A 22,579-nucleotide genomic window follows, 5' to 3' on the forward strand; every position below is an offset into this window, starting at 1 on the left:
ACATCACATATTCCTCTGTGTAAACCGAGTTAATCTCCTCAGAGTGGAAACACCCAGTTAACGAAGCCTCCCCGGGGGGTTCAGGTAAACTGACACTGGTTCAGTTCATCAGGTGATCGGAGGAGGAGGAGGAGGAGGAGGAGGACACTGTCTGCAGGTATGAAGGCCATCTCAGACATCCACCTGCTGCCAGTACTGAGTGGAGCCCAGTGGAGTGAGGTTCATTCATGCAAATGGAGCGTCTCCAAGTGTGGGGAATCTTCGGCCTCATCATCCTCACTGGCGCCCAGAGCACCACACACAGGTACGCACGCACACACACACACACACACACACACAGGTAAACACGCACGGACGCACACACACACACACACACACACACACCTAGGTAAACAGACACAGGTAAACACACAAACACACACACACACACACACAGGTAAACACACACACAAAAGTAAACACACACACACACACACACATAGGTAAACAGACATGCACGCACAGACACACACAGGTAAATTTACAGGTGCAGAGCCAGGGAGATCTCTGAGGTCTCTTTTCTGTCAAAACAGATTTTTTTATATTATATAAAGTTTTTACATGCTTACTGTCTCTGTGGTGAATGTTTTCTTACAATATGAGTATAAATTATAAAAGTGACAAAATATCACTCACATATTGTTTGTTTGTGTGGATTTAGACAAGCCATCACAGGTAAACTGTCCTAATGTCAACAAAAAAAGGATTTTGGTTTTAAATATGAACTAAAAGAGAAAGTAAATAACATATTTTGACGTTCAGGATCTCAAAATTGGGCACTTACAATATTAAATACAATACAATAAATGAAAAAAAAGCACCAAAAACATAAAAAAAAAGAAGTACATTTTCAATTTTGACACGGAAGTACAGCAAGTTCATGGTGGATGGGAAGACAACCGAAGGGTTGAATCTGTTTTTCTAACAGAACATCCCCGTTTGTTTGGCCCAGGACTCTCTCAGTGTGTTTGTTTGGTTCCCCAGCCCCGACCCTCAGCCCTCCTACCTGCTGCTGGCCCCCAGAGTCCTCCGCCCCGGAGTCCCAACATCAGTGTCCGTCACCATCCTGACCGCCTCCTCCGTCAATGTGTCTGCCCACATCGCTCACGGCAACCAGACTGTGGCCTCAGACTTCGCTACTGTCCAAGGAGGTAAAACCTGTTTGTGTGTTGTGTATGGGGGTGGCAGTATCTCAGTCAGTAGGGAGTTGGGTTGGGAACTGGAGGGCTGCTGGTTCAAGTCCCCATACAGACCAAAGTATGGTGGTGGACTGGGAGCTGGAGAGGTGCCAGTTCACCTCCTGGGTACTGCTAAGGTGCTCTAGGCACTGAACCCCCAACTTTCCATGGGCAGCTCCCTCACTCTGACATCTCTATATAATCATAACAGCAGAGTCAAAACATTGTAATTTCCCTTGCAGGATTAATAAATTATTATTATTTTCATCAACCAAGGACTCTTCTGATATAAATTACAAACCCCAATGAAGTTGGGACGTTGTGTAAAACATAAATATAAACAGAATACAATGATTTGCAAATCCTTTTCAACCTATATTCGATCGAAATAGTCACTCATTTTGAATTTGATGCCTGCAACACGTTCCAAAAAAGCTGGGACAGGGCCAACAAAAGACTGGGAAAATTGAGGAATGCTCAAAAAAACGCCTGTTTAGAACATTCTACAGGTGAACAGGTTAACGGGCCATGATTGGGTATGAAAGAAGCCTCCCCAAAAGGAAGGATGGGGCGCGGTTCGCCACTCTCGGAAATACTGCGTGAGCTAATAGTCCAACAGTGGTTTGTACTTTGCCGTGTAATTAAAACTCTTTACTGTCAAATTCTTTTTTCACAGGTTCAACCAAGCTGCTGACTTTACCAGCTGTAAGTATGACATGTCTTTATGTTTCAGTTGTTAGCCTTGTTAGAGGTCAGTCGTCCCTTTGGTCCAGAGTGACAGATCTCAACAACCGTTTCAACATTACTTTCAAACCACGTATTTAGGAGTTGACAATGGTTCACAAGACGATTGAGGAAATTAAGTAAATGTTTACCAAACTATTTAGATGTACATTTTAGCTTTACACTGCATATATTATTGATAGATAAATAGGTTAGAAAAAAAAAAAAAAAAAAAAAAATAATAAATACACTTTATAATAAAAAAAAAATTAACAAATAATTTTTATTTTTTTTTTTTTTCCCCCAAAAAAATTTTAAAAAAAAATAAAAAAAAAAAGGTTGAATATATCGATATTACTGTATATCGATATTGAGATACGAGACTAGATGTCGTCTTAGATTTTGGATATCGTAATATATATGGCATGAGGGTTGTCTTTTCCTGGTTTTAAAGGCTACATTACAGTAAAGTGATGTGATCTTCTTAACTTACCAGACTGTTCTAGCTGTTCTGATATTTGCCTATTCCCACTTAGTCATTATATCCACATTATAATTGATTATTTATCGAAAATCTAATTGTGTAAATATTTTGTTAAAGCAACATTTGCCAATGCTACAATATCGCCGCAATATCGACATTGATGTATTGGGTCAAGAATAAATCCCCACAGCCCTAATTGAAAGGAACTTTCTAAATGATCTGGTGAACTCGAACCCCTGCAGATCGGCGAGAGCGAGTCCAGCTACTGGCAGCCGTACCGCCTGGAGGTTAAAGGTCAAATGGGCAGGACCAAGGTGTTCTCCAACTCCACGCAGCTGCACTTTGACCCCAAAGGCCTGACCACCTTCATCCAGACAGACAAACTGAACTACATGCCGGGGCAGGCGGTGAAGATCAGAGCTGTGTCCATTCACCCCGACGGGAAACCCTACGTCAGCCCGGTGGACATCGTCATCAGAGTGAGTCGGACCTCAATAGACAGCATCGGGGATGGAACCATCATAGGCGTAATTTCCGGGGGGGAATTAGTGGTTTGTTTTGCACAGTTTATATGAATAAAGGAATATTTTAACAGTCATTTGTCTGCAGCTCATTCTGTTAGAAAGAATTCTGAGAAAAACTTATCGTAAACTTAAAATCGTGAATCGTACGTTGAGTGTGTAACTGATAGAACATCTTCCAACACAACAGCACAACGCAAAATGCTGAAATGATACAAAAACAACACGTTTTTGTCTTTGTGTTCATTGCTTGTCTGCAGCTCTGTCCTCCAGGATAAAGCATCATTTAATTTCTCTGTATCCATGTTGTACCTGATCCAGGATCCGAGGGGGAACATGCTCAGACAGTGGCTGTCTCTGGACAGCGTCCTCGGGGTCGTGTCCCAAGAGTACCAACTGTCTGAAAACCCGCCTCTGGGGGAATGGACCATTATTACTACAGTCGCTGTAAGTCTGCTACCTCTCACCCAGAGCCTGCTTTTAGAAGGACTATAGGGACTTGGCCTGTAACAACTATTACATAATTTTCTAATTGTACAATTTTTTTTCGCGGTATCTTTGTTAAACCGCAAGTAATTCCTAACATTAGCTAAGGTCTTTAGGATATGACTATGACTATGTTGATGGTCGTTGTTGATTTTAAGTATGCCACATTGTAAATAGGGATCGACCGAAACTGGTTTTTCACGGCAGATACCGATAACGATTATTAGTAGTTAAAGAAACCGATAATGGATATTTGGAACTGATATGCATATACAGTGAAAATGAAAATCTTTAAATCAAAATTAAGATTTTGGAATGTTACAAACTCCAGTTAGAAAAAATGTTTTATGATAATAAAGAGCCGTTGTTTACTTCATAGGCTGTGTATTTGTGTTCTTACATTATCTGGGTCACATGACAGTAAAGCAAAATATCTATCCTGGGATTCATTCAAAACTTAAATGTCTTTAAAATTTGACAGAAAGAGACAGTTCATCCCAATTATTTCTGAGACTATTAATTGTATAGCAAAATTTGGAATTATTCCAGCTCTAGTAGGGACCCATCTCAGATTTTTCTTATATTAAATTCCAATGAAAACTTGGATGGAAGTTGGATGAAATAATATGAAGCACTTCTTAAATATGTCTATAGGAAAATATTCGTTACAAGGTGTCAGGTATCTTAATATCTCCATGCCCTATTGCCAAATTCTTTCACTTCATTTGTTTAAAGATTTAAAAACAGAGCACAAGATTATGTTCTGTTTTAAGATAGAAAAGCTTTCAGTATCCTAGAGACCGTATTACATCATTTGAGAGCTCTGCAGAAAAAAAGGAGAACGCAGATGACTTTCCTGCGGTACACGAAAAGAACGGCGGCAAGTATGTAAACAATGCCGTTCGCGCCGCTGCCGCCGCCGCTTGTCCACGCGTACACATAGTTAAAAAGCTATTATATCTGGGCCTTTATGGTGACGCTCAAACATCATAAAGACTTATCATGACTAAAAGTCTACAGATATACAAATGCCCTTCTTGAGGATGCTAACTACACACTAGAAAACAAATATGTTGGATTAATAAAAGAAACTGTTTTTCCTCCCACTAGTGGATAAAAAATATAAAGTTTGTCTTGGAGGTGGCACCAGAGCAACGATCATGTTGTTACCTCAATGAAAAGTGTTTATTGTCTGTGTTTTACAGGGTTTTTCAAGCGAGAAGCATTTCAATGTGGATCATTATGGTACATACATTTTCTCTGACTTCACATCCTTATGTTAATAATGTAACAAGATGTTGGATATTGGATTCTTTCATCCCTAAACCCCATTCATTGTGTGTGCTTGGTTGTAGTTCTGCCAAAGTTTGAAGTTGTGATTAACGCTCCGGATGTCATTTATAAAGAGGACACTCTGTGGGGCTCCGTCACAGCAAAGTGAGAACCTTTGTTTCTGTGTTACATAGTCTCAATTTTAATACTTACTTTGTATATTTATAAGTTTGTGTTTCTTGTTTGGAGGATTATTTAAGATTATTGTGTTTTCATCCTCAGGTACATGTACGGAAAGCCTGTTCAGGGACACATGAATATAACGATCCTCCACAACTTTCATGGTATGGAAGAGGCTTATGATGAAGATAGAGAGGTGTGTCATTTTTATTTAAAGCTCATAATGTGATTTGGAAGCAGACTGAGGAAAATATTGATCATAATCTGATTACAGCAAACATAAACATTAGCTTGAGGTCATAGAACCCAAACTTGGTAGATGAAAGAATAACAGGTCTATTAAGAGTCACAGGGTAAAACATGCACAGGTTCCTTATGTAAAAACAACTGCCTTCATATCATGGTAAATTGATGTTATATTATCATGTCACCTGCCCTTTTCTGTGTAAATGCTAGTTAAGGTTTTCGTCCAAACGATTTGTAGCCTACTGCATCCAGGGCTAACAAGAAGAGTACATTTAAAGAAATATAAGTATTTTTTGTATATAAATATACAAAAAACTTGGTTATATGACTATTTTGTTTTATTAAAAATACTTTGGAGTTTTTGGACTGTCTAAAAAATTATTTTGAAGACTTGACATTTGGTAAACTGATTATTTGTCATCACTGCCTTTTTGCAGACCAACCCATCAATCAATAATCTAACAAATACTGTTCAATCAAAAATATTAACTGACAAAGAATGAATGTGCATAATGGCATCTGGCATCACTGTTGCTTTGATTTAGATCGACGGCAGCACAGACTTCATGTTTGACATTCCCATCTACTACTACCCCATGAGCAAACGAGCTTTCGAGATGTTCTCCTATGACGGCTACATGAACGATCAGTATCTAATGATCAATGTTAATGTGACTGAGCATCTCACAGGTAATCCATTTTCACCTCCAGGCTAAACTTATTCATGGACCTTTGTATGGATAAGTCAGCGAGGACAGGACACTGAGGTCATGTCCTCAGTATTTCTTCTGGGAATTTAAGGAGATTTTACATTCTACAAAGTAAATATTTCACAGGTTCATTCCAGTATGTTTTAGCTTTTAGGCCAGCAAATACATCAATAAACTAGAGGGGCACTCGGAGAGTGCAGACCTCTACAAGGGCCATGTCCTTTCACGCAATGTCAACGAAAGTGAAAAATAATTTGTGTATCTGCTGCGTAATTCAGATCCACTCCAAAACAGAATGGGTTCTTTCTTCGCCCATGATACACCCTTCCACCAAGTTCCATAAAAAACAGTACAGTAGTTTTCTTGCTGACAGACAAAGACACCTAACCTTAACCTCCTTGGCAGGGTAGTTCAAGATTTAGTATTTAAAACTTTAGTGCGTAACTTTTTTTTTATATTAATGAACATCCGGTACATTCAAGCCATTGCCAAATGAGTTGCTACAAAGCTAATTAAGACCATCAGCTCCACAAAACTCTCTCTGTGTCTCTCAGTATGGCTATGTTCTGGAAATGGTGTCGTCCAGCAACTTTCGCGCACAGAAACTCAAGTGAAGATTATTACCTCTTCTAAAGAGTCCAGAATTTTTTTTAATCCTCCGTGTCCTCTTAGGCTACTAGCAGCTGTGTGGAGGAGGGGTGAGGGTGGGTCGCGATCACGGAAGGCTTGTATCATGTGGACGTGTCAACAGTTTCGTTTTGTTGTCATTACTTAGAATTCCTCATGGGGGCAATAGAAATTAAGCACTATAGCTTTAAAACTTGTATTCAAAACAGCAGAATTTCACAGTGAAATCAATTATCTCCAGTGTAACTGATTCCCTCCAATTGATAATAATGTAAATTAATGCAAAATTCAACTTTGTTGAATTCTGACTCTGCGAATTTGAGCTGTTGATCAGTCTTTGAGGAAACGGAACCAGACCAAAATTAAGGAAGCTATCGAAACTTATCAGATGTGTTGCAACATCAGCTTTTATTTAATTAGATTAGTGGTTTACACACAGTTATGAGACAATGGTATCAATATGTCTTTTGAATAAACTGTGTTGCCTTCTTTTTCCACTTGTGACCAAGCTTGTTTATTAATGTGATAATACTGATGCTTCTCATTTTTCAGGTCTCACATATAGCAGTACGGCAAAGGTGTTTTTGGCAAGGTACCGATATAAAGTTTCTTTTGATGGCTATACCGAAATATTAAGGCCCTCTCTGAACTTCCCTGCCAGGGTAAGGAAAGCAAACATTTTTTATAGTTTAAATGTAATTATCTTAGAATGTTTTTAAGTGTTTGCTTTTATACTTTTTCCATATCTTTTTTTTAAATTAAATATAATTAACTTTTTTGAGTAAAATGTCGGTTTTTAGTTGTGTTGGGACTTTGAGTGCAAATTAGCTATTTGCTAACTCCATCACATTAACATTACACATGAATGTAATCTCTCTTCTGTAAATAACCAAACACACATTTCTAACAATTATACAAACTGGTATTTTCCGATAAAATTAGCAAAATTCATTCACAATGACTAGTTCTTATTACAAAGTACAAAAGTGTCATCAACATATTGAGTACTGACATCCGAGTACAACGGCCTCTCATTTCAGATTCTGTATGCTACACAATAGATTTTACACACTGCTCTATATTTGTACATAAAGGATTCAATTTAGAAAGCATTGTTTCAATAGTCTTCTTGATTTTGTAGCTAAAAATATCTACATACAACAATAAGCCACTGTCACCAGAGGATCAACAGAAGACTGTTAAAGTGTCAGTGATGCAACAAAAGGAAAGTCCGTGGAGTATGCAAATGGCCGAGGAGGGAATGGTGCCTCGTCCATTAAATATGTCGGGCCCTTCAAATGTTGTGCGTCCAGAGGAGATGCTCCCCAAAGAAATGGAATTTCCTGTCCCTGCAGATGGAGTCATACCCCTCAACATTCAGCTCATGAATGAAATAGAAACACTCACGATTGATGTAAGATTATCTTTTTTATCAACTTAAAAACTTGCCCTTTTAACCAGACTGCAATCTATCTATTGATTGCATAGTAAAAACTTGACATATGAGAAGATGTAGACATGCCAGAATGAAAGATAAAATTGTTAAATTTACAGCAGCACGTCACGGTCACAGTTTCATTGACATTTGTCAGTACATTTTGTATATTTCCTATTGTTACAAAACAGCAAAGTACATTAATTTCTTGTGCCATAGTGCGCCACAGACATTACAATCTAGGGATGACTTTACTATTAATATTCAGTGTGGAATCTTAACACAGTAGTCTTTTTTGATGGGATTAATTGAAATGTAAAGTGGGATATCATCTGCGTAGACGGATATTTCTGAAGGCTCCTGGGGCTAAGTTTGTAAATCATCTGCAGGCATCAAAAAAGACATTCTGCAAGATTATTTGGCACCAGGACTGTTTCTTATTTCTTTTTTTCAGGCATATTTTGAGGACAGTCATAACACTCTACAACTCTATCGAAGCTACACATCCCCCAGTGACTCCTACCTGCAGATTCAGAAACCCTCCGGGCCTTTATTGGTAAATATGAGGAGCTTCGTAACTGTTATATTGTTCTGTCTAGTAGCATTGTGGAAACACTTCAGGTCAAGAGTATTAAAAACCAGATGTGCATTTACCTCACTTGTGTAATTATTTAACATGTTATATCACAATATTTTCTTCCTTCAGGTTGGTTCACCCCTCCTGCTGCACATTGACAGGAATTTTAAAATGACTGATATTCACTATATAGTGAGTACAATATTATGACACTCAAAGATTCATTCATTTAATACATTGCATTTAATCGATTAATATTTTATTCAATTTTCCACTGCTTTAATTTAGAGTGACTTACATCAATATTAACTGTAGAATAAACTTGACTTTATCAAATTATTAGATTTGTATGATTTCTTCTTATTTTATAGATTATTCTCTTTTGCTTTATTCTCACATATTTTATTTTAGTTTGCAATGTTTTGTTTCTTCTCTTATTTTTTGTGTTTTTACAACTAAAGTAGCACTTTGTGAACATCCCTTGTTTTAGCGGTATAGAACTAAAGTGCTTTATCAATAGAGTTTGTTATCATACAACTTTAGTAAGTCACTATATGTCTGCCTACTTGTTTTGGAGTTTCTCTGCCCCCTAGTGGCCAACAAAAACCAAACAATGCAGCTTTGGTATAAGTATAAAATGTATAAAAGCATTGAGAATACATCTGTTTTCTGTGTGTGAAGGTGAAGTCCAGAGGGCAGGTAGTTTCTGCTGGGAAAAGCTCTGGTGTTGTAACTCTGGTCCCAGAAATCACCTGGGCTCCTCTGGCCTGCGTCATTGTCTACTGTGTGTGTCCCAACGGTGAGATTGTCAACGATGTCATGCAGATACCCATCACCCAAACTTTGAAAAACCAGGTGATTTATTGTTTCACTTGTTTTTAATTTCTTTCCTTGATTAAAAAAAGGACAAAGTGATATTTTAGTTGTGGTGATTATGATTATTGTTGTTATCAAGGTGGTAAAGCCATCACACAGAAAGGTGGAGCTAATGCTGACTAACTTTAGAGTAGGAACCTAGTTGATTTGCCTACACCGTGAGCAAATCGGAACCTTGTGAAGTGTTTGGATAAAGGGGAAGTTAGAGGTTATCTTTGAGTCTGCTACCTGGACAGAGCAGGAACTGTCAGAAAGTCATATTTTCTTTTTTTATATTTATGAAATAAACTGCTATCTGGTAACCAAATTGATTGCAAAAAACATGCCATCAGAATCTGTCTGGCGTGAGATAGAAAACTCACTTTAAGGTGGTTTTTAATTGAAACACACCGGAAGGCTTTTGAAGCATTCCCATGTGTCTTTGGTAAATAAATTCATGCTTTTGTGTGGTTTTGCTGTTGTCAAGGCTATCTAAACTTATTTGTCTCGAATAAAAAATAGAAAATAAATATTTTGGGCAAAAAATGAAATAATTCAATACAGAGTAGAGACTGTCAAAAAGTCAGAAAATGTACATCATATTTATGAAATAAACTGCTATCTTGTAACCAAATTGAATGCAAAAGAGATCATGTCATGTCGTGAGATAGAAAACTCACTTTAAGGCAATTTTTTATTGAAACACAAACATACCAGAAGTCTTTTGGAGCGTTCCTATATGTCTTTTTAAATTGAATGCTTTTATGTGGCAATGCAGTTGTAAAAGGCTATGTAAACTTATTTATCTTGAAGTTTGACCATATTTTGGGCCAAAAAGGAAATTATTCAATACTTATGCAAACCTGGTTCCTGTGAGAAAACCGGATGGCTACGTTGCTTAATTTAATGTTGTCTGTTGGTCTACAGAGGTCTAAAGTGGTGATGTAATGGTGTTTTGTGATCGGCAGGTGTCTCTGAGCTGGAGCGACACTACGCGGCGGCCAGCTGACGAGGTCACACTGAGGGTCGCGGTGTCGGAGCCCGCCTCTCTGGTCGGCATCCTGGTGGTCGACAAGGCGACCAAGTGGAAGGGATCACACAATGACATAACCAAGGAGACGGTGAGAACAACACCCAAGTCTTTGTTCACATCCTTCAACTTTTTCTCCAATTTGATTAGATTTGATTGATTTATTTAGCATGTGAAAAAAACAAAACAACAACCATAATACATTTATGAGACATAAAGTAAAAAAATGTGCAAAGGAAACCCACCAAGTAGTGGGCACAGTGTAAAAAGTTCTTGCGGAATTTTCTAGTCCTTTATTAACTCATTGCAAAAACACTGCAAGTGAAGCAGCTCACTGTTACTTCAGTCTCAGGGTTTCCCTCAGAAAAGTTGTTAGGCCCGGCGGCAAGTGTCTTTTTTTGACGAGGGCCCGTCTCGGGCCAGTCCCAGACTGATGGCAGCATTAATATAGAACCCAGTAGTTTCTGTGATAAAAAAAAATCATGGACGGAATCCTGAAACTGAGGATTTAAAAAAGCTATGAAACGGATTATATAGGGCTCTACATTAAGTCTGTGCTAAAAGCTAAAGATTTGAAAATATGTCTACATCTTAGTTTCCAACCGAGCCGCCCCACTGTGACTAGTTTAAAAAAAGTCTTCAAATTACATACAAAATTCCCCCCCCAGGCTTAGGCCTGGTGGGGGCAACATAGGCAACATAGGAACAACATAGGAAACCCTGAGCCTGACCCTCACTCAAAAGAGATGCATCTTGAAGCTTGTTTTGTACAGACAGTATAGACAGTTCATTGTCACATATAGGCTTTGTCATTTACAGCCTATCGTGTGATCTGTGAATACCAGAAGCTTCCATAACTCCCCAGTGTCCTCTCCGGTTTAATATTTTCCAACAGTTTTCCGGTTATATGTCCACCCATATTTTTCCTAATATAAGGTATTTCTATGAAACCCAATCTGCTATCCCCGTCCCAGTATTGGTTTAATGCAAACTGAGGCAACGCACACACTTTTTTTTTTTTATCCCATCTCGGTCAAACTGGTTTTAAACAATAGGTGCTCTTTTCTGTTTTGTCGCTCTGAGGATATGTTGGTGTTGCTTTCACAGGTGCTGAAAGAGATGATGGAGTATGGCGTTTCCACGGCCGACGCCTACTCTGACATGATGACAATGGGAGATCCGTACTCCATCTTCGAGGTTAGCTTCCCCAGAGACACATCACATCTGTCTATTCAATCACTAAAGCATTTTATCTGTCTGTTTGATCAGCAGAGCATTGTATTGACTCCAATCACACTTAATCATATTTCTGTCTCACGAAAAGTCAAACATTTGAAACTTCTTACCCTACTTTTACTTTGTTAGTCTTTAGTTGTAATCTTTAGCGTATACATATACTGACAGTCAGCTAGGCATGACAGTTACAGAAACATGGGGGGAGGGGCGAGCTTGCTCTGTTTTGTTTGGTATTTACTTGGAACGTCAACAGAAGTGACGTCATGCAGGAACTCATAGTGCACCTTTAATTGTGCATTGTCCCTGTTTAAATAAAATTACATTACAACAGCACAGACGATATATCATTTGTCATTGCCTTTCAAAATAGTTACAAATCTGACACCGCTGTAGTTACCGTTTGGCTAGGTGTAGGACCACAAATGACCTGGTTACGGTTGGGAAAGACTGGGGTCATGGTTAAAAAGTGTGACCAGCAGCTACCCCCAATATGTTCAAGAAAGTAATGATGATAATATATGCACTCATCTCCATTATGTTTACATGGATGCTGAATTAAAAACCACCAGTAGGTCAGAAAACGTATTTATGACAAACTATATCGGTTTTCCCATCATTGCGCAAACCCTTGGTCTTACTGTGATAATGTAGTTCATGTCAATGTCAATTCTCTTTGTATTTAAATGGAGTGGTTGTTGAAGCTGCTGAAGCATTTAATATACTAATCTAATCTTTTTTTTCCTTCATTTCTCCTACAATGTGGTGTGAAATGTGTATTTATTTGTGCAGACATGCGACCTTGTGGTGTTGACTGATGCCAGTTTACACATGATGAGGACTAAATTCCGTAAGTTTTAAAAATGAAACGCTTACCTTTTTCACCGTCACTGTTTTCACTATGTGATGCTAATACAATTGACCCTTCTCTTCTAAAACAGCAGGGGAGGGAATTCATCAATTGTTCGAGACAGACAGTTCACAAATGGAGCAACAACAGGAGCCACGAGAGCGCTGGAACTTTCCAGAGACCTGGATATGGATGGACACCAACACAAGGTGAAGCCTCAGAAACATAGGCGTAATGTTGTTTTGAAACTGCAGAAAGATTTGAACAATACGGCAGATTATTTAATTAATGATAATAAATCCCCCCCCCAGTGTTGAACCCAAAGTTACGCCCTTGCTCAGAATCATACAATTGTAGAAAAGCTAAATCAGAATTTGGTGACTTTTCTGTTTAGTTTTAGGGGAGGTTGAAAGGACACTTTTTGGATTTTTTTCACTCTGCTTTTACTTTCTGAGGTCGATGAACGCACGGCGCGTCCATGGAAAGGTTTTTTCAATGCCTTTATTAATACCTCAGTGATAATTCAGCACAGAAATTAGGTTTAGATATTGTCGGAATTGACAGAATCTCTGCTTTTGCCTCGTTTTTATCGTGAGATCCTACGTCACTCCCACGGCGAATTAAAAGCTTGTGACACTCGTCATCTGCCTCTCTGTTGTCCGACCTAAGATTTTGGTCAACTCATTTCAAGGACCAAAACCATTTTCTTTACATGTGTAAAGATTTGTTTTTTACAGGAGATTTGAAGAAATTCAAAAAAATGCTACATTATCTCTTTACACGATACTCTGGGAAAACATTTGGGCTTCATTGTACAGAAAGCTGAGTTTGTTCAGAACATTTTGATATTAAACAAATGGGGATCAGTTATATGCAAATACCCTTAAAGGTGAATTTAAGAAGAATTGAGAAAAAAGCCTTAAGCCGCCTTACACATGATAAGCGGCAAAACCGCGAGGTAGGGCACAGAACCGGTGAAAGTGGTGAGTGAAACCGGAGCAGAGGGACAGACACAGAGCTGTAGCGGAGGCAAAGTAGCGCTCTTTTTAAATAATTTACTTTATCAGTTATCGGTCAAATAAAACACTGATACAGGTAATCGGCAAATTGCCAAACATCGGCCCCATAGGCGCGGGAAGTGGGGGTGCTGCAGGTGGCGAAGCTTTAAAAACTGCGATGACAATAAAATTATCTCAAAAATGACATGTAATGTAATCTCAGGTTGTTGTTTCTGTCCCACAAAATTTTGTATGTCATGTTTGGGGGGGACATACAGTGTTGTTTACAGCAGGCCATATGTTGGTATAAAGTTTGTACGCAGCGTCAGCTCAGCTGTACTTGTTTTACTGTACTTGTACATGTTTTTAAAAGGAGACAGAGGTAGAGTGGTCTGCAGAATACAGAGCCTGTGGAACATAGAATCTTTAGACTCTACGTGGACCATGGACCCCCCCTCCCCCATCCAGCACCCCCTGCGGAAAATATCTTCCCGCGCCTCTGATCGGCCCCAATAATCAGCCAAGCCAATAATTGGTCGATCCCTAGTAAATACAGTATTTTTTTTAATCCTATTTGTTTACCATTGATTTATTTTAAAATATGTTTTTCTTATCTTTTTTTGGCAGTAATTCAAAGTTATTAGAGATACCTGTGATTGTACCAGACAGCATCACAACCTGGACAGCCACCGCCTTCGTCATATCTGAGAACCTGGGCCTGGGCGTTGTAGAGATGCCGGCAGAGGTATTAATCATCACTTCACTAACTTCCTGTAAAAAAAAAAAAAAAAGACTAAATAATAAGCCTTAAAAGTAGGGATGCACCGAATCCAGATTTTTGGGGTTCGGCCGAATACCGAATCCACTGGTTTAGATTCTTCCGAAACTGAATGCCGAATTCTCCTCCCATCCTCAGTCCATTTACACAGTAAACACATTAATGAAGTGTAGGTGTGTAGGGCTAGCAAAGCTGGTAATGGTCGTCTGGTTAAGACAAGTTTGTAGCTGTGACTGTCCTTCCTTTGCCGTACCTGAAGTTGCTGCCTTTTGGCTGCTGTCTGGAGATTCCTTCATGCACAACTCGTATTCTTACGGATGTTTCATACCAAATGTTGTAACAGCGGCCATGTTGTGTATTGTTTAGGGTCCTCGCCACCACGAGACAAATCAGCATTGCAGATTGAACATGTAGCTGGACTTGAATGGCCTTCTTTTGACTGAAAGTACTGCCAAACAACAACTTTTTCTGCTCACGAGTTCCATTTCCACTTTCTCACAGCCTACTGCACTGAACGCTCCACCTACGTAAACACCTTCCCGTAACCAACGGCAGCGTCATTACATCAACCAGCGTAGCGCGCGTAGTGCAAGCGTAGGGTTCGATTCGGTGGAAAAACATTCTAAGATTCGGCAGAAACCCAACCCCGTCAAAAAGCCCAATATTTGGCCGAATCCTGGATCCGGTGCATCCCTACTTAAAAGACATGGAGAAAACTTCGTCAACCCAATGTTTTTCTTTTTATCATTGCTTTGAAATTCAAATCATTGTCTGATCTCCAATACTGGATGTTACTCTTCTCTTCTTTTGGTTTGAAGCACTTTTTAACCCTTTGACTTTTTGTATTACACAAATGCAGCGGTGGAAGAAGTATTCAGATATTTTACTTCAGTAAAAGTACTAATACCACACTGTTAAAATACTCTGTTACAAGTAAAAGTCCTGCATTGAAAATGTCACTGAAGTAAAAGTATGTAAGTATCATCAGGAAAAATGTACTAAGTATAAAACGTACTCGATGCAGAAAAATCCTCCCATTTTAGAAAAATCCTCCCATTTTAGAAAAATCCTCCCATTTTAGAAAAATCCTCCCATTTTAGAAAAATCCTCCCATTTTAGAAAGTGGAAACGACCCAAACTGTTCTGTCAATCAACTAAGTGTTTAATCTTCTAATCATTTCAGCTGGACTTGTAGGTCTATATATCATTGGGTAGTTTAATTTATAATAAAACATAATATTTTATAAACTACAAAAAGTACAATATTTCTCTCTGAAATGTAGCGAAGTAGAAAGTGGCATGAAAAGAAAAGACTCAAGTAAAGTACAAGTACTTTAAATTTGTACTTAAGTACAATACTTGAGTAAATGTACTTAGTTACATTCCACCACTGCGCAAAAGAAAATGTAGTATTAGCATCATAGAGTTTGGTCTAGATCTACTCTATCTCTAAAGTGTCCTGAGGTACATTCGATTAATAAATAATAATTTGAATAAAATTGAATTGTGCATGTTCTGGTAGTTAGTTAATGAGAAAGTATAAAGGGTCCATGTAACCCCTGCTGCAGCTCACAGTGTTCCAGGATTTCTTCCTGTCCTTGAACCTGCCGGCCTACATCATCCGAGGAGAGGAGCTGCTGCTGGAGATCCTTCTGTTCAACTACCTCCCTCAGGACCTGGAGGTCAGTCTGCTGCTCCGTACCACCGCACACACTTTCATTTCACAGCAACTCTCTGTCGGCGTTCATTTTGGCCGACCTGACATGTTCGGTCGGCGGCAGGGCAGTCGGGACTCACCCAGAAATGGGGAGCGGAATGAGGTGACTACAGTCTCTCAAAATCTGATGAAAATCTTTTAAACTGACCTTTGTTGAGCTGAAATGAAGACAGATTCAGCAACTGCACGGCCTATTTCTCTCTTAAAAAGTTTTCAGAAACATGTCTCGGTTAAACTATTTTAGTACAATATGAGATCGTATTCTGAACGGCCGCCATGACAGTCTGGCTTTGAATTTCCGGAGAAAACAAACCCATGTGAAACGTTCGTCCAATCAGCTGCCGGTTTTCATTTCTTGGGCAACATTACAGATTAGCGCCGCCTGCTGTTATGGAGGCGTATTACGTCTCGTCTCTTGGGTGTGTTCTGTGGAACTTTTTGGACCAACACAGGGAGACTGATCATTTCGACTGGCTTTTCTGTCAACGGTCGGCCGTCTGGCTGGTGTGTCCTGGCTATTAGGCATTTAGTTGTGATGGTTAAGGTTAGTGTAAGGGGCTAGGGAATGCATTATGTCAATGACGGGTCCCCTCAAAGTTAGTGCCACAAACCTGTGCGTGCGTGTGTGTGTGTGTGTGTGTGTGTGTGTGTGTGTGTGTGTGTGTGTGTGTGTGTGTGTGTGTGTGTGTGTGTGTGTGTGTGTGTGTGTGTGTGTGTGTGTGTGTGTGTGTGTGTGTGTGTGTGTGTGTGTGTGCGTGCCTGCCTGTGCCTGTGTATGGGTCACTGCCAAAAACGTTCATCCAGTCTTTTAAAAATCACGATGGAATGAACTTTTAGATATCTACAATCCAATTGTTACTAGTCATCATTTTAGTTTCAGATATGCACAATGTAATTTTGAATATCTAAAATACATTTTGAGTAGTACAAATGTAATTACAGATATCAACAATTGGCATTATGACTAGGAAAGAAATGCAGTTTCATATATCCACAAATGTCTTGTGGATATCTGTTTTTTTATTTTGGATATCTGAAATGGGAGTTGTCCCTAGTGATAATTCTATTGCAGATATCTAAAATGCTGATTCTGGATAGGAAGAATGACATTGTGGATATCTGAAATATTCTTTGTGATTTTGGGAAGAAATTAATTATGGATATCTGTAAAAAATACCCAGTCTAGCTATTGAATGTTAAAACGGCCACTTAAACCTTTGAAGTATTTAAATTTTGACTAGCACAATTCAAAGTTGTAGATATCTTAAAAACTATTTTACTTGTAAGAATCGAGGTCAAGGTAACTTTATTATCCCCGAGGGGCAATTATTTGATTAATGTTATTGTGGATATCTTTAATTACATTCTGACTAGTGAGAATATATAATATATATTCGAAGAGAAATTCTGTTATTCATGTCTTAAATGTAATTACAGATAGGAGTGTGGTTTGATGAAATGTTAAAATGGCTAGCTGTAATCCCTCTGAGTATGACCGTGGGATATATATTTCACTGTGCACCAACAGTGGAATACAGCAGGTGTTGGATTACAAGTGACTGCGGTTCACAGGGTTAGTGCGGTTGGGTCAGATAATATAGCCAGGTTGTTATAATCTAATGTGGCATCAGTGGTTTTAACATCTTATACGACTCTGCTGTCACGTGTGCAGACCCAATAAAGACGTGACCCAGTTTCTCTTCAATCTGCAAATCCTAAAAGCTACAAAAGCTACATAAGAAGGGCTCATTGACTCGTGAGAGTTGCCGGAATTTGTGTTTCAATTTGATATTTGGTTACAAAAAAACATGCTTCTTGTGTTTCCTTCCCACCCTCTTTGTATCTCCAGCCCTCTGTTTAATGTGATCCGGGCGGGTTCTTGTTCTGCTCTCTGTTGTCAGGTCACGGTGATTGTTGCCGAGAGCGACGCCTTTGAGTTTGTGGTCCCGGACGTTGAGGGGCTGTCCATGGCCAGTGTTCGCCATGTGTCTGTGGGGAATCAGAGCGGAGCATCCGTCCTCGTTCCCATCAAGCCTCTAGTCCTCGGGGAGATCCCCGTCTCTGTGAACGCCGTATCGGCCGCGGCGTCCGACTTGGTCCGCAGGACGGTGCTCGTCAAGGTGACAATCATACCGGGGAAGTCATATCATTTAGTGCAGTGGTTCTCAAACTTTTTTCAATAATGTACCCCATTTGAATTGTGTTTTTAAGCCAAGACCAGCAATAGATTTACCAAACAGCAGCCATGTCACTGAAAAACATTTAAATCTTGATGAAAAAAGGCAACAAAAACACTTTAAAAAAACGTAAAAAGTTGGTAGAAAGAAGGAAGGAAAATAGTCTCAAAAACGTCGTAAAAAGTGACAGACTTGTAAGAATATCACAGTAGAAAGAAGGAAGACAAACTAGAAAAATGCGGAATTGTTTTTAAAAAAAAAAGAAGACAGTAGAAAAAAGGAAGGCAAAAACAGGTTGAAAATGGTGACAAAAAGCTACTAAAACTTTTTTTAAATATCAAACTTAAAATATAGCGATAAAAAAGTGCTCCCGTACCCCTTGCAGTCCTCCAAAGTACCCCTTGGGCTACACGTACTCCCATTTGAGAAACACAGATTTAGAGCAATTTAAGTATTTGGTGGTATAACAGTAAATAAACAACATATGAAGCAAAGGTACACATTCAAAGATACACTTTTTCTTTCAGCGTAACCATGCCTAAAGGTAGAACTTTTATTTTTCCTGAGGGGAAAATATGGTGAAGCAGTATTCAAATATAAAAAGTAAACAATGAAATATTATCAATAAGGTGCAAAATATACAACAATGCCAAAAGGGAGGATTATAAAATAATGCAAACATTTAAGAAAAGTGAGATTATTTTGTGTAGAAGTAATATGTTTCATCTTATCTTTCCTAACCTGTTAATTAATCATCAAAACAAAGGGGGCACAAGCCACATTTGGCCCCGCAGCCCCAAATTGGGCAGCCTTGATCAAGAGACTCCCTCAGACTTACTGGGGCATAGTGAAGTATGGAGTCAGAGGTTCAGCGTCAGCAGAACATCATCGGCAGTGAGAGTAGAAGCCGTCATATTGTGTTTATACGAGCGTCTGTGCTGCAGCGTTCATCTGCTGCGCCACTGTAACCCCCAAAAAAAACTTTCCCAGAAAAATGACTCACCACGTTTTGTTTGTGTGTTAATTTCTCACTGCTGTTGATTTTCTGCAGGCCGAAGGACTCGAGCAGTCGTTCTCCGCCTCGCTGCTGTTTGAGCATCCATCGGGGTTTTCCAGTCAAAACGTCATGTTCACCTTCCCGGCAGATGTCGTGGAGGGCAGCGAGAGAGCTTCGGTGACGGTTGTTGGTATGTAAACACCCGCCTGAAAAAATGTTGAGTCACAATGTTACGGGAAACACACTCAGACTCAGATCCCCTGATGTCTGATGCCTGTAAAACATCCCAACAGTCGATTCCTAATTAAGTTGGACAAAAGCATCTCCCCAGAATCCAAATATTTGTGTCCCTAATCTGCTGCGACGGGGAAAACATCTTCCTGTTCACTGCCTGATGTGATGTTTAGGTCGGATCAGTAGACACTTTCCCATCTCCCTAATCATGTCTTGGTTTGTCTGGTTTCCATGGTGATGAAGGTGACATCCTGGGCCCGTCCATCAGCGGCCTGGGCTCTCTGATCCAGATGCCCTACGGCTGCGGAGAGCAGAACATGATCAACTTTGCACCAAACATCTACGTTCTGCAGTATCTGAGCGCTGTGGGACAGACGGACACAGAAACCACAGAAAGAGCCACAGGCTACATGATGAACGGTAAACAGCGGACGTTAAGTCCTATTAACATATTCATAGGCAGGGGCGATGTGGGATGGCACAGGTAATCATCATAGAAAATCTGCTTAGAAATATAGGAAATGTTGGATTTTCTATAGGCTCAGTCTGCCACAAAAAAAAAACAATTTCATTGCTGGTTCCATGGTATAAAAAATTTGGATAGTCGTCATGGAAAGAAATTGGTCATGTGACAAGGGCTGGGAAGATTGGCCGAACAGGCAGCCAAGTGACAGTACCCGTGGGGCCCTTCTAGCCCCGCCCCTGTTCATAGGGCTGGGTATCGTTCAAACTTTTTCAATACAGATAATAATAGCAATACCATGAATTATAGACTTATTTTATTTCATAATTTATGCTAGAGCTATGCAATATGGAGAAAATATCACAATATTTTTGACCAAATACACCAATGTCGATATTGCGGCGATATTGTAGGGTTGACTATTGGTGCTTTCACATAAATACACACAAAATACAAGAACGAATGAATGAGAGTTTTGATAAATAATCACCAGTAATGTGGATACAATGACTAAGTAGGTAAAAGCAAATAATAAAACAGCTACTAAGTCTGGTAAGTTGACAACATTTGTGTCATGTCAGGATTTTACAATATCCAAAATGTAAGACTATATTTAGCCTCATATATCAATGTCAATATAAAATATAGATTTATTGCCCAGCCCTAATTTATGCTATAAATTAATTCGATACCTAAATGATACTTTTTTTGATACAAATTTGATCAAATGAAAAAAAATCTAAACTTTATTTCTATAGCACATTTCATATAAGTTAATATAACACGATGTGCTTCGTACAAAAGCAACATAAATAAAACACATAAAAGCTCAACATTGAACAGCGACAAACTCAGTTATTCATAAACTTTTGTAAAACGAAAGGTTTTTAATCCTTTTTTTAAAAGTGGTCAGTGTGGGGGCCTCTCTCAGTTGCACTGGCAGGGTGTTCCATATCTTTGGGGCATAGACACAAAAAGCAGCCTCAACATTCATTTTTTTTGTAAGATTTAATCTCAATACCAAATGCAAGAAAAATCTATCCCCACATGCACTTGTTTATCTGCCAATAATGCCACTTTTTTCCTTCATGTTGTTTGCTCCTTGTTTAAGGAGTTTCTGTAGATAAATGTGTGTTTTTCGTTTAGCACATCAAAAACGACACAGACTATCGCTGCACTCGCATCAAGAACAGTCTATTGAGTAAAATAATCAGCTTTCGTGTTCATTTTTTTGGGTTATTTGTCGCATTGTCTGTCATTTTTATTTGACTTCCATATCCATGTCAGGATCTTTTGTGCACATGCTTTGCAGATAGACCTGACCGCTGTCTGTATAATCTTTGATGTTCTGGTCAGGTTATGAGCGAGAGCTGTCCTTTAAGAGAGCAGACGGCTCCTTCAGTGCCTTCGGAGACCAGGACTCATCTGGAAGCACCTGGTGAGTTACGGGGCATTCACACCAAAAAAAAGTGATCCAGCGATTTTCCGCAGAGTTGTGTGTAGCGTGGGGGAGTGTCCATGAAACGGCCCATTTGTGTGACGTCCTGTTGTGTTCTTAACCCCCCCCAACAAAGCACAAGTAGACTTTATATTTCACAGTTACTGTTTTCCGTCAGATTGTTTACAGATTTCGACGTTTCCGACTGCACTTGAAGGCAGCTTCATTTTACAGGAGCGAGAGAAAGAAACATAGCGAGGGCTTTGTTGTTACAGGAAACATTCAGCTATCTCACAAAATCCCGGGCAGTTCAGTGCCTCAAACCATAGCTCAAAACACACCGACAGGTCTGATCTCTGGTTACATGATTGGCCACTGCAGTGTGACCTGTGGTTGCGTTTCTCCAAATGTTGAGTCGGTCTCAACTATTCACCGCAGGCCTGGGTCACCCCCCCCCCACAGCCTAAACACACTAGCCCCATTCAGAATGAATGGAAAGACCTGCGTTTTTGCCTGACCGTCGGACGCGGCCTTATAGAGTAGTTCATTCTGTACACGCAGCAGGAACATGACTCCCCTTTAAAAACACTGACAAAGGAAATCTCTGCAGGCTCTCTGCGTTCGTGCTGAGGTGTTTCCTGCAGGCGCGGCCGTTCATCAGCATCGACGACCAAGTGCTGCAGGGAGCGGCGGCCTGGTTAGGAGACCGGCAGGAGGCTGACGGGAGATACATGGAGCCCGGTCGCGTCATCCACACCGAGCTCCAGGGAGGCCTGGATGGCCCCGTCTCCCTCACAGCCTACGTCCTCATCGCCCTGCTGGAAGACAGCAACATCAGGGTGAGAGCAAGCGGCAACTTCCGGGTCTGAAAAGTGAAGCCAATGAGGAAGCTCCTTAAACCTTCGTTCTCTCTAATTTCCAGCAGGGGGCGACTCCACTGTCTCCAATAAGAACTCTGTTTCTATAGAAGTCTATGAGAAAATGAGCCTACTTCTCACTTGATTTATTACCTCAGTAAACATTTCCATAATGAGTTTATGGTCTCAATTGTTAGTTTAAAGGTTTCTTCAACACAGCATGATGTTCATTTGGTAAGTGATGGTCCCATTTATTTTAAAACAGACGATAAAGGCAGGGGATGCTTTAGGACCTGTCAATCAAGACAGAGGCTTAGCGATGCTTAGCGATGCTAACCGTGCTAACGCGGTGGACATTAAAATAGACCTCAACTTGTTTTTGGCTACTGTCCGTGTTTTCATCTCAAACTCTGATCCTCTCACTGTGTGTTTTCACTTCATCAAAGATTTGGTTGCTTAAAAATGTCTTGTTCA

The 22,579-nt window shown here is 39.7% G+C and overlaps 1 protein-coding gene across 1 annotated transcript in view; it reads left to right on the forward strand.

Annotated features, from left to right (window-relative positions):
* Positions 1 to 174: 174 nt before the first annotated feature.
* cd109 (CD109 molecule) overlaps positions 175 to 22,579 on the forward strand; it is a 34,321-nt gene continuing 11,916 nt past the window's right edge. The window contains exons 1-25 of the mRNA XM_039782818.1: positions 175 to 304; positions 1,024 to 1,190; positions 1,894 to 1,922; positions 2,667 to 2,903; positions 3,267 to 3,392; positions 4,637 to 4,676; positions 4,787 to 4,868; positions 4,986 to 5,079; positions 5,675 to 5,819; positions 7,019 to 7,128; positions 7,608 to 7,880; positions 8,356 to 8,457; positions 8,608 to 8,670; positions 9,160 to 9,333; positions 10,302 to 10,454; positions 11,471 to 11,560; positions 12,389 to 12,446; positions 12,538 to 12,655; positions 14,072 to 14,189; positions 15,791 to 15,904; positions 17,841 to 18,059; positions 19,168 to 19,303; positions 19,591 to 19,767; positions 21,167 to 21,248; positions 21,859 to 22,087. Of these exons, the coding sequence (XP_039638752.1) occupies positions 228 to 304; positions 1,024 to 1,190; positions 1,894 to 1,922; positions 2,667 to 2,903; positions 3,267 to 3,392; positions 4,637 to 4,676; positions 4,787 to 4,868; positions 4,986 to 5,079; positions 5,675 to 5,819; positions 7,019 to 7,128; positions 7,608 to 7,880; positions 8,356 to 8,457; positions 8,608 to 8,670; positions 9,160 to 9,333; positions 10,302 to 10,454; positions 11,471 to 11,560; positions 12,389 to 12,446; positions 12,538 to 12,655; positions 14,072 to 14,189; positions 15,791 to 15,904; positions 17,841 to 18,059; positions 19,168 to 19,303; positions 19,591 to 19,767; positions 21,167 to 21,248; positions 21,859 to 22,087 (3,213 nt within the window). The 5' untranslated portion in view covers positions 175 to 227. The remainder of the gene's footprint in view (positions 305 to 1,023; positions 1,191 to 1,893; positions 1,923 to 2,666; positions 2,904 to 3,266; positions 3,393 to 4,636; positions 4,677 to 4,786; positions 4,869 to 4,985; positions 5,080 to 5,674; positions 5,820 to 7,018; positions 7,129 to 7,607; positions 7,881 to 8,355; positions 8,458 to 8,607; positions 8,671 to 9,159; positions 9,334 to 10,301; positions 10,455 to 11,470; positions 11,561 to 12,388; positions 12,447 to 12,537; positions 12,656 to 14,071; positions 14,190 to 15,790; positions 15,905 to 17,840; positions 18,060 to 19,167; positions 19,304 to 19,590; positions 19,768 to 21,166; positions 21,249 to 21,858; positions 22,088 to 22,579) is intronic.

This window comes from Perca fluviatilis, chromosome 18, assembly GCF_010015445.1.
Source record: "Perca fluviatilis chromosome 18, GENO_Pfluv_1.0, whole genome shotgun sequence".
Lineage (NCBI taxonomy): Eukaryota > Metazoa > Chordata > Actinopteri > Perciformes > Percidae > Perca > Perca fluviatilis.